Source organism: Sus scrofa, chromosome 11, assembly GCF_000003025.6.
Source record: "Sus scrofa isolate TJ Tabasco breed Duroc chromosome 11, Sscrofa11.1, whole genome shotgun sequence".
Classification (NCBI taxonomy): domain Eukaryota; kingdom Metazoa; phylum Chordata; class Mammalia; order Artiodactyla; family Suidae; genus Sus; species Sus scrofa.
Genome location: NC_010453.5, coordinates 945,924 through 958,415, shown reverse-complemented (window position 1 = coordinate 958,415; position 12,492 = coordinate 945,924). Strand labels below are relative to the sequence as shown.

At 48.5% G+C, this 12,492-nt stretch overlaps 1 protein-coding gene across 5 annotated transcripts in view; it reads right to left on the bottom strand.

Moving 5' to 3' along the window:
• The window catches only part of IFT88 (intraflagellar transport 88), an 82,174-nt gene that overhangs the window by 67,202 nt on the left and 2,480 nt on the right, over positions 1-12,492 (bottom strand). For 3 of the 5 annotated variants that reach the window (XR_002336592.1, XR_002336595.1, XM_021065434.1), the window contains exons 2-3: positions 10,680-10,773; positions 8,211-8,273 (exon numbers count right to left, since the gene is read on the bottom strand). Coding sequence is in view for 1 of the 5 variants with exons in the window: in XM_021065434.1 (XP_020921093.1) it covers positions 8,211-8,273; positions 10,680-10,769 (153 nt within the window). In the remaining 4 variants the exon portion in view is untranslated. Of the gene's footprint in view, positions 1-8,210; positions 8,274-10,679; positions 10,774-11,137; positions 11,174-11,477; positions 11,506-12,492 lie in introns of those variants that run through there. The other 2 variants (XR_002336594.1, XR_002336593.1) reach the window with 2 other exon arrangements.

The window sequence follows — 12,492 nt, the reverse complement described above, 5'->3', positions numbered from 1 at the left end:
GGTGTGCGGAAACTCCCAGGCCAGGGTCAAACCCGTGTCACAGCAGTAACACCACATCCTTAACCTGCTGAGCCACCAGGGAACTCTTAAAATCATTTCTTTTAAATGATCCTAAATATTAAGGAGCTCAGATTTTTTTTTTTTTTTTGCTATTTCTTGGGCCGCTCCCGCGGCATATGGAGGTTCCCAGGCTAGGGGTCGCATCGGAGCTGTAGCCACCGGCCTACGCCAGACCCACAGCAACGAGGGATCCGAGCCGCATCTGAGACCTACACCACAGCTCACGGCAACGCCGGACCCTTAACCCACTGAGCAAGGGCAGGGACCGAACCCGCAACCTCATGGTTCCTAGTCGGATTCGTTAACCACTGCGCCATGACGGGAACTCCAGGAGCTCAGATTTTTTAAGTACTCTTTATTCGTTGAAAGGAGAAAAGGGACTCTGGAATGACCTGAGGTGCCAGGGAGACAGATGTGTCTTCGTATGCCTCTCACTGCCACAGACGACCTAGCAACAGACCCGGCACGTGGAATCAGGGAACCTGGGCTTGAGCCTCAGTTCTCCTTCTACGTGCTGTGTTTTTTAAATCTCTTGGAACCTAAATTTTTCTCATCTTTGAAATAAAGATGCAAAGTGTATGGGAATCAAATAGGACCATGTCAGTGAAACATGTTCATTTGGAGGCTTAACTGTCTTAAATATTTAATTAAAACATCAATACGGGGAGAGTTAACACGAACATATAACAATTTATATTAACACAAAAATACAACAATTCCTAGTGTCTCTGGCTTGGTGGACTACTTTTTGTTTGTCTGTTTGTTTTTGGCTGCACCTGCAGCATGCATAAGTTCCCAGGCCACGACTGAACCTGTCCCACAGCAGTGACCTGAGCCACAGCAGTGACCATGCTGGATCCCTAACCCCCTGAGCCACCAGGGAGCTCTGTAAACTCCCCACTAAGAACAACCAAGGTCAGCTGAGGATAAAAATATTTTTGTGAAAAGTCAGTATGGATATATTAGAGAACTGCCAAAGCTGAGAGGAATTACCAGGTCTCAGAATGAGGCAAAAAGGGGAGGCAGGTGCAGTGAGCACACCTGGGCTGCTCAGAGGCACCTGCTAATCCCAAAGGCCCAGCTGTGAGGCTGAATGGAGCTTGTTCCAGGCTCCCGAGCCTGAAGAGATAAAGCCCTGGTGACCCTCCAGGCCACAGACAGTGACCTCAAAAGGCTACACTCAGAATAGAAGGTAAATCAGAGGGACACCTGCCCCCACAACACCTGAGCCCCGCTGAGAATCACCTCTAACTCCACTGGGTTAGGGTGATTCGGGATTCCTAGCGTCTCTGCAAGGATGAGCCCAAGTAAATTCTCTCCAGTGAAGGCTAAGCATCCTGATAAGGTGGCCACTAGCCACACGTGGCTGCTGAGCCTCAGAAATGTGGCTGATTGCAATAGGACCTCAATTTGAAAACTTTACTTACTTTTAAATGACTTAAACATAAGCAGCCACATGTGGCTAGTGGTTATCACAGCAGACAGTACAGACATTCGACCTTCAATTGTCTCTAAAATCTTCAGCTACAAGGTCTGGAACCCAACCTAAAGCAACCAGACACACACAGGAGCAAGACAAGCCAAGCGAAACCCAAGAGAAACACAACGGACAGACGTGCAGGCGGGAACCTAACGGAAACACCAGACATGGGTGCTTACACAGCCATGCTCAGTGTGGACAACGGATGGAAAGACAAGACTGACAACTTCAGTACAGAACTGGAAACCATAAAGATAAACGGAAATCCTACAACTAAAGAATAGCTGAAAATAATGTAAAATTCTGGCATAACTCAGGATGTAGTAAAAAAAAAAAAAATTACACTAGGAGTTCCTGTAGTGGCGCAGCAGAAACGAATCCAACTAGGAACCATGAGGCTGCGGGTTCGATCCCTAGCCTCACTCAGTGGGTTAAGGATCTGGCATTGCCGTGAGCTGTGGTGTAGGTCGCAGAGGCGGCTCAGATCCCCCGTTGCTGTGGCTCTGGTGTAGGCCAGCAACTAGAGCTCCTATTCGACCCCTAGCCTGGGAACCTCCACATGTCGTGGGTGCAGCCCTAAAAAGACAAGAAAAAAAATTAGACTAGACTTTTCTAAGTTAAAGATGAGTATTATAATCTTTAAGGCAACACTAAAAGAATGGCTAAAGAATGTAAGTTTCCAAGGTAACAGAGGGAGAAATGGAATAATAAAAACAAACAAAAGAACAGAAGAAAGGAGAGAAAATGAAACATAACAGAGGCAGGAAAGAACAAAAAGCAAATACTAGGACAATAAATTTAAACCAAATCGGTAATTTCATGAAGTGTAAATAGACTAAATACTAAAAGAGTAAGATTACCTGACAGTATTCAAAAAGCAAACAAACCCAGAACTCTGTTCATGCTGCTAATACAGCCACCACATACGGAAGTGCCCAGGCCAGGGAATGAATCCAATTCGAAGCTGTAACCTATGGCTCAGCTATAACAAGGCCAGGTCCTTCATCCATGGTGTCAGGCCAGGGACTGAACCTGTGCCTCGGCAGCAACCCAGGGCACTGCAGAGACAACACCAGATCCTTAACCAGCTGCACCACAGCAGGAACTCCACAAAATACACTTTAGGAGTTCCTGCTGTGGTGTAGTGGAAACGAAGCCAACAAGTATCCACGAGGATGCGGGGTCCGTCCCCGGCCTTGCTCAGCGGGTCGGGGAGCCTTCGTTGCTGTGGCTGTGGGGTAGGCTGGCAGCTGCAGCTCCCATATGAGCCCTAGCCTGGGAACCTCCAGATGCCACAGGTGCGGTCCTTAAAAAACAAACCAACCAACCCCAGCATTACTAGAGATAGAAGGACATGTCATAACAATAAAAGGCTCAATTTAACACAAAAACATAACAATTCTGATGACAGCACTGTAGTCCCCACCCCCCAAAAGTGAAAAGAACAACTGAACAAAACTGAATAAACTTGACCTAAGTGACAGAGAACAGGCCTCGGAAAGCCATGCGCAGGAAAGACGTGTGTTTCTGCGATGTTTCCCGTGAGGACAAACTGAAGGAAAGAGACCATCACTCCACCTGCTCACCAGCGCCGAGGCCTGTTCCTCGGGCTTTAGGGAGAGCGGCTCCTTTCTCGCCCTCTCTGTTATTCCCGCTGCAGCCTCGCCCACAATGCGGTTCCTCGACCTCAGGGTCCATCCTAACTCTATACGTTCCTTAATAGTCAACTATTAATTTGCCTTCTAAGCAGCCTCTTCTGATTGTCCCACCGAGTGAGAAATAACCGCCCTTTGTGGTCCAATTTATACTCTTTTTACGACTCCCTGCCGTATTCTCTGGAATGTCTGTTTGTGTCCGTTGTATGTTCTCCGCTCAGGGCCTGGGAGCAAGCTGCAACTCGCCCTCTTAAGCGACCTTAGCTGCCCTCACACAAAAGCTGCGCAGTGTTCTCCCATTTAGGACACTTAGCAGGTGTGGTGCAAATTCCGTCTGACAAGAGTGGAGGCCCGCGCTCAGTCACAGGCGAGCTCCCGGCCCTTGCCTCGTCTGAAGGGCCTCTGAAGTCATTTCTTTTTTCTTTTTTTTTTTTTGTCTTTTTGTCTTTTCTAGGGCTGCTCCTGCGGCATATGGAGGTTCCCAGGCCAGGGGTCTAACCAGAGCTGTAGCTGCCAGCCTACACCACAGCCACAGCAATTCGGGACCCGAGCCGCGTCTGCAGCCTACACCACAGCTCGCAGCAACGCCCGATCCTTAACCCACGGAGCGAGGGCAGGGACCGAACCTGCAACCTCATGGTTCCTAGTCGGATTTGTTAACCCCTGCGCCACCACAGGAACTCCTGAAGTCATTTCTAAATACCAACGAAGGGCCAGCCTGGCAAAATGATCACCTGTCTGATACCGGAAATCGCTAAACTGCAGAGCTGTGCTTATTATTATTAACTAAGTCGTGGGATAAGGATTTACGGAGCACCATAAAAGAACAATGAATACGACGCTTTGCCTCCTCGAAAGGCTGAATGTCCTGTCATCCTTAGCCTCGTGGAAGAACTCGACATACGATTTTTCTTTCCCCAATGAAAGTAACCTTAAAATTAAAATAGAGCGGGAGTGCCCACTGCTGCTCGGTGGAAACAAACCCGACGAGCATCCACGAGGGGCTGGAGACTAAAGGGCAGCCAGGCGGACAGGGTGCAAGGGAGAGCAAAGGAACTCTGGGTCCCAAAGTTGTGGGGTGCTTCATGCTGGCAGAACTCCGTAAGGACGGTGACCACACAGTGCCTGGAGAGACCGGTGTCAGGCGGGGCTCCAACGGGAAAGGATGAGCAGAAGCTCTGCCCTGTCTCTCTTCTCTTGGCAGATTTTAACCTGCACCCACCCCCCACCCCCCGTACAAGAAATCATCAGTACACTAGATTTCTTTCTGCTTTTTAGGGCCGCACCTGTGACACATGAAACTTCCCGGGCTAGGGGTCGAATCAGAGCTGCAGTTACTGGCCTGCACCACAGCCACAGCAACATGGGATCCAGGCCGTGTCTGGGACCCACACCACACCTCACAGCAACGTCAAATCCTTAACCCACTGCGCGAGGCCAGGGATCGAACCCTCTGCCAGGTTCTTAACCTGCTGAGCCACAGCGGGAACTTCAGTACACCAGATTTTTGTTGCTGTCTTTTTGGGTCCGCACCCTCGGCATACGGAGGTTCCTAGGCTAGGGGTTGAATCGGAGCTGCAGCTGCCGGCTTACATCACAGCCACAGCCACGCAGGATCCTTAACCCACTGAGTGAGGTCAGGGATCGAACCTGCGACCTCATGGATGCTACTCAGCTTCACTTCCACTGAGCCACGACGGGAACTCCCCCAGTATACTAGATTTCAATGAGTTCTGTGAGTCCTTTCCGATGAGGCCTGACGCTGAGGTGGTTTCCCAGCTGCGAGGGGCGAGGCCGGCCTTGTCCCTGGGGGAGGCCTGTGCCCAACAGCAGAGCCGGCCGCAGGCACTGCAGCGAACACACGCACTGCAGAGTCACCTTCACACACGACGGGCAGCTACTCCCGAGAGCCGGTCCGCATTAAGTGGTTTCATGCGGGTCTTTGACTTTCGTTAGAGAACTCGTGTGGCGGGGAGGAGAGGGGGAGAGGGAGAGCGGGACGCAGTGCGGGGAGCTAAGAGCAAGGTGGCCTCCGTCACAGCATGTCCCCTCTTTGGCAGGCACTTCTTTCCCGTGGGGCTGCTGTGTGCATCCTATGATGTTTAGCAGCATCTCTGCCCACTACCCACCAGATGCCAGTGGCATCCGCCCAGGTTGTGACAACCAAAAATCTCTCCCGGCCGAGAGTGCCCGAGGGGGGCAGGGGAGAGGGTGGGTACCAAGAATCACTGACCCAGGGCCGTGGGCAGGTGGGATGAAGCAGTTTTCAAAATCGAGCATCAGGCCCAGAGCAGCAGCGCCAGAGTGCTCTAGACGCCACTCTCCTCTCAGGGCCGAGCTCGTGTATTTCCAACTCCAAACGAGGCTTGGCACGTTTCATGCGCTGTGGGAGGCACGAGTCCCCTCTGCATGACGTGTAAAAAAAGTTATTTGTATTTATTCGTTGGTTTCTTTGGCTGTGCCAGAGGCATATGGAAGTTCCTGGGCTAGGGATCGAACCCTTGCCACAGCAGTGACGCAAGCCACAGCAGTGACAATGCCAGATCCTTGCCTGCAAAGCCGCCAAAGGAGGCAGCAATATACTATGGAGAAAAGACAGTGCCTTGGATAAGTGGTGCTGGGAAGACCGGACAGCTGCATGTAAAAAATGAAATTAGAACACTTCCTAACAGCATACACAAAAATAAACTCAGAATGGATTAAAGACCTAAATACAAGAGCAGATACTATAAAACTCTTAGAGGAAAACATGGCCAAACACTCTCCGACATAAACCACAGCAATACCTTCTCAGATCCATCTCCTGGAGTAATGACAATAAAAACAAAAATTAACAAATGGGACTTGAGCGATCTCCAACAATTTTAATAATAATAATGAAAAAAAATCACTCCAGCCATTTACGTACTGGCGGAAGATTAATGGAGGGTCGTTAATCCAAGAGAGAACTAACTTGTAACTTAACCCTCAATGTTTTAAAGTGTCAGTATTCATGTAACTTCATAAATTAGAGGAATTCCCAGCGCGGCTCGGCAGAAACGAATCTGGCTGGTATCCGTGAGGACACAGGTTTGATCCCTGACCTCGCTCAGGGGGTCAAGGATCCGGCGTTGCTGTGAACTGGGGTGTAGGTCGCAGACGCAGCTCGGATCCCGCGTTGCCGTGGCTGTGGTGTAGGCCAGGATCTGCAGCTCCGATTAGACCCCTAGCCTGCGAACCTCCACATGTCATGCGTACGGCCCTAAAAAGAGAAAAGACAAATAAATAAATAAGAAAACCTCATCTGGAATCTCAAGAGACCCTGAATAGACAAAAATTTGTGAAAAAGACAAAGTTGGGGGACTCACATGTCCTGATTTCAAAACGCATCATAAAGCTACTGACCCGGAAACACTGCGGCGCCGGCACTAAGGTGACAAGAGACCAATGTAATGAACCGAGAGCCCGGAAAAGCTTACAAGGTCTAAAGATTTTCAACAAGGTGCCGCGAGCACTCAGTGGGGAAAGGTCAGTCTCTCCCGAACGGGGCTGAGAAAACTGGACACCCACACAGCCAAGAATGAAACGAGACCCTTAACTTCACGCCATACACCAAAATGAACTCAAAATAGATTAAAGGGCCAAATGGAGGCCCAAAACGACAAAACTCCTAGGAAAAAACATAGGGGTAATTTTCATGGCATTGGATTCAGTAATGATTTCTTGGGTATGACACCAAAAAGCAGGGCCAATAAAAGCTAAAACAGACAAACGGCATTCCAACAAATATAAAAACTTTTGTGTATCAAAGGATCCAATCAACAGAATAAAAAAAAGGAAGCTATAGGATGGGAGAAAATGTTTGCAGTATCTCCAATACAACCAGGAAGGGGTTAATAGTCCAGCCTATATAAAGAACACCTGTAACACAACAACGAAAACTAACTCAATTAAAAAAAGAGTACAGGACTTGAACAGATATTTCTTCAAAGATGATACACAAATTGCCAAAAGCATATGAACAGAGAAACGGAAATCAAAACCACAATGAGAATCACCGAATATCCATTAAAACTGCTACTATGAAAAAAAGAGCAAATAACAAGTGCTAGTGAGGATGCAGAGAAACTGACACACTTGGGCGCTGTTGGTGGGATTGTAAAACGGAGCAACCAGTGGAAGATAGTATGGAGGTCCCTCAGAAAATTAGAAACACAATCACCACAAAACACAGCAATCCTGTCTCTGGGGGTGTAGCCAAAGCGTTGAAAACAGGGTCTCAAGATATTTGTCACCCACGTGAACAGCAGCACTACTCACAACAGCAAAGGGGCGGAAGCAACCCAAATCGTGGAACAAAATGTGGTCCATCCGTACAACGGGCTGTTATTCAGACTCGAAAAGGAAGGAAGCCCTGACGCAGGAGTCACCGTGGACGAACCCGGAGGACCTGATGCTGAGGGACACAAGGCAGCCCCCAAAGACACACCCTGTGTGATTCCGCTAAATGAAGGCCATGCAGCAGTCAAATCCACAGAGCAGAAGAGCGGGTGCCAGGGGCTGGGGAGGGAGATGGCAGTGGCTGTTTAATGGAGATGGAGCTTCAGTTTGGGAAGACGGAAAGTTCTAGAGATCTGTTTCGCAACAATGAGAATTAACTGAACACTACCAAGGCGTACATTTAAAAACAGTTACGGGAGTTCCCGTCATGGCTCCGTGGTTAACGAATCCGACTAGGAACCATGAGGTTGCGGGTTCGATCCCTGGCCTTGCTCAGCGGGTTACGGATGGGGCGTTGCCGTGAGCTGTGGTCTAAGTTGCAGATGCGACTCGGATCTGGCGTGGCTGTGGCTGTGGTGTAGGCCGGCGGCTACAGCTCCATTTCGACCCCAAGCCTGGGAACCTCCATATGCCGCATGCGCACGCAAGGCCCTAAAAAAAGACAAAATAAAATAAAATAAAATAAAATAAATAAAAACAGCTACGATGGTAAACTTTATGTTGTGCTTTTTACCAAAATAAAAAAATTCACTTACTGGAGGTCTCCGGCCATGGCTAGTTCTCACGGCTTGCTGAAAAGCTGTGTCATTCTCCAACTCCTACAATGAGAAGGCAAATTTAACATTCAACACCAAGGGATGGTTTTGAGAAAATGGTTTCAGCTCTGCGCCTTGGCCCTGCCGACCCTCGGTCACTCCCCTCCTCCCCCCGCTGACGGCAGCGAGGCCCCGGGGACTGTCCTCAGACCCCTTCTCGCTCCACAGACACCTTTAGGGAGAAGAGCGCCTGGTCATGGGGCTTAAGAGTTCACCGGCTCCTATTTCAACGCGCGCTATCCGAACACCTGGTTAGAAGATCAAGTATACAAGGATGTGGCCTTTCTGGTTCTTTCTTCCAAGTAGCTGGAGCGGTAAGAACAGAGAATGGGCCCCCACCCCCAGCCATTCCCCTCTCTCCCTCCACACGCAGGGCTACCAGCCTCGCCCTGGGGCAGAAAGGGCAACATCCTCTCCCAGAAATGGGCGAACACCTTTTCCGGTCCATTTCTGCTTCCCAAGTGGAACTGCCTTTTCAGCTCCCGGGAGGGTGGAGTCAGACTCAGGCCGGAGCTGACCCAGGCTCCACCAGGTCCTCCCGGGATGTGGTCTGAAACCAAAGCCTCAGCTGAACTAAAACGCGCTGACGCTATGCAGACTCCTGACCAGGAAATCTGAGGAAAGGAACATTAGCCAAGAGCAAGATTCCACTGTTCCAAGCTTTCCTGCACAAAATGCCATTTTCAGACTCTCTCAAAAGCACCCACCTTGGGAGCTCCCATCGTGGCTCAGCGGTAACCGACCCAACTAGGATCCACGAAGGTGTGGGGGTTCGATCCCTACCCTCACCCAGTGGGTTAAGGATCTGCCCTTGCCGTGAGCTGTGGTGTAGGTCGCAGATTTGGTCTGGATCCGGCGTGGCTGTGGCTGTGGCCGTGGCCAGCAACGGTAGCTCCACCTGGACCCGTAACCTGAGAACTTCCACATGCCACAAGTGCGGCCCTAAAAAACAAAACAAAAACAAAAAAACAATCTCTGGCTCTGGCCCCTCACACACATCTTATGTCCAATTCTCATACTTTCCTCTGATTTACTTCAATCCACTTTCTACAAAAATCTACTTGCTGATCATTTTTTAAAATCTTTTTTTTTTTAGCTTTTCTAGGGCTGCACCCACGGCACATGAAGGTTCCCAGGCTAGGGGTCAAATCGGAGCTGTAGCCGCTGGCCTACACCACAGCCACTGCAATGCAGAATCATAGCGGAGTCTGCGACCTACACCACAGCTCACAGCAACGCCCGATCCTTAACCCACTACGTGGGGGCAGCGATCAAAACCCGAAACCTTATGGTTCCTAGTCGTTAACCACTGCGCCACGACGGGAACTCCTAAAAAGAAATCATTGCAGCACAGGGAACTATATCCAATCACCTGTGATGGAACATGATGAAAGATAACATGAGAAAAATAATGTGTGTATGTACACACATATATGACTGGGTCACTTTGCTGTACAACAGAAATTGACAAAACAATGTAAATCACCTACAGTTTTTAAAAAATTTGTTTAAAATGCCAAAGAAAGACTGAAAGAAATTACACACACACACACACACACACACACACACACACACGCAATACATAAAAAACAGTCAGTATTAATTATCTTCTAAAACCCTGGACGGGAGTTCCCGTCGTGGAATCCGACTAGGAACCATGAGGTTGCGGGTTCGGTCCCTGCCCTTCCTTGCTCAGTGGGTTAACGATCCGGCGTTGCCGTGAGCTGTGGTGTAGGTCACAGATGCGGCTCGGATCCTGCGTTGCTGTGGCTCTGGTGTAGGCCGGTGGCTACAGCTCCGATTGGACCCCTAGCCTGGGAACCTCCATGTGCCGCGGGAGCGGCCCTAGAAATGGCAAAAAGACAAATAAATAAATAAACAATTAAAAAACAAAAACAAAAAACAACCCTGGACAGTTCCTGTTGCAGCACAGCAGAAATGAATCCGACTAGTATCCCTAAGGATGAGGCCTCCTCAGTGGGTCAAGGATCCCGCGTGGCTGTGGTGTAGGCCGGTGGCTACTGCTCTGATCTGACCCCTAGCCTGGGAACCTCCATATGCCACAGGTACAGCCCTAAAAAGCAAAAAAGCCAAAAACCAAACAGCTGATTTAAGGTACTTCAAGTGACCCAAGTCTTTTAGAGTCCCCATCCGGTAACTAGTGCAAGAGCGTGGAGTACGCGACTGGCCCAGACTCCTCTCGGCGACCTTCTTCATGCCTCTGCTTTTTCCTTCTGCTGCGATCATCACTCTGCTACAAGTCAGCATGGTCTTCAGTAAGAGCCCTTTCCTAGGTTTTTCATCAAGTTACCTAATCTACAGCATAGTAAAAGCAGAATACTCAAAGCCAAAGTTCTCGTGAGCCAGCCGGTTAGCAAAGGCCCATGTAGGAAACCACGGTTTTTTTACCTCGGTGTCATAGGTTGGGTTGTGGTCATTGTAACCGGAATAAAGGTCATCCTCGTCTGTGTCGGGCGCCAGGTGGACGTTCTGCATCATGCACCTACGACAAATCAGCACTGTCAATCTGGGCATACGAAGGAATCCTTACTGAAATAAAGTATCACCAACAACCTTTCGGGTCAAAATCCTCTCTCTATGTAGTTACGGCTTAAACTTTTCTCATGTCAAATTCGTAAAACGAGGTGTCAAAGCAGACCCACAGACCAGTGGAGCAGAGGAGAGAGCCCCCAGATGACCCCATGCACTCAGGGTCAACTGGTCAATTACTTCACGACAAAGGAGCCAAGAACACACAATGGAGGAAGGACCACCTCTCCAGTAAATGCCGTCAGGAAAACTGGACAATCACAAGGAAAAGGATAAATCGGGCCCTTATCACACACTATGCACAGCAATCAACTCAAAATGGCTGCAAGACTGGAGCGCAGGACCTGGAACTCCTAGAAGCAAACACAGACGATGAGAGCCTTAACACTGGTCTTGGCAGCACTTTTTTATGTTTGACACCAAAAGCAACCCAACTAGAAACAGGTAAGTGGGACTCTATCAAACTGAAAGGCTTCTGCACAGCAAACGCAACTATCAACAACATGAAAAGGCAACCTACGGAATGGGAAAAAATATTTGCAAATCATCTATCTTACGGGGTGCCGAGAAGATACAGGGACTCAAAAAAAAAAAAGGACCTTGCCTGATGGCAAAAAAAACCTGAAGGCAGGTTCCTACCCAAGGAAGGGAGCTCACCTGAACGGTCCAAGCCGAAGGTGGGCCTCTGGTCGGGATGAAAGCTTGCCTGCCCGTACGGTACCAGCCGAGGGCAGGCCTCAGGTTACACGGCTCTCATTTTGATATTGATGGGGAAGAATTGGGGCTTTCCTGGGACAACAATTTCCATGTTTGCGCTAGAAAACATGGATTGTTTCTCGGATGACCTAGTCTTTCCTGCTGTTTTATTTGTTATTCAGTTTTCCTCAGTCTTTCCTGATTATTTGCTTATTATTCTTATTTTCCATTCTTATTTTCCTGTGGTGATACGTGATTTAACAAAATTACAACAATAATATAATAAGAATTTCATCCTAAAGGACCTTCCCCTATTTAAATCCAACTTAATTAATATACAGTGTTTATCTACTAACTAGAAACACAGTAAACTTTAGAGTTAGGATTTTAATGAGGTTCATAGAAGTTAGACATATATTATTCTTGACCAAAAGACACCTAGCTATGAGTTATAGAAGCTTTTAAGTGATAGCTAGTTAAGTTGGTTTATATTTTCTTACACTGTCTCCCTGCCATAACGCTTTAAAGATAAGCACCAGTCTAAAAACAAGATGTGTAAATACAAAATCCTTGTGTCCGTGACGTCTTCAACTTGTGGAGACTTGCTGGCCACGGGATGATTTGCACTGAGTCTCCTCCTTTCCACATGATGTATTGAACCTAATTGCCCTTCAATTGTACTCACTAAATTTAGTTAAGACAAAGATGTTAGGACGTGATGCATAGCTGCCGTACCATGTAAAAGTCAACCAGTGTACTTTTAACACTGTGATGTGATCTGTAGTGAAAAACTGTCTATATAACCTACCACTTATGCCAATAAAATGTGAGCAGTCCGGCGCCCTGAAAGAAGGGACAAAGAGGCTGTCTCCGTTGCAAAAGCCAACGTCCGTCCCCCTCCTTTGGGAAAAAGTGTACACTCCCTGGCCGCTGGAGCTGGCCTCCAGCAACACTATCTGATAAGGGGTTAATATCC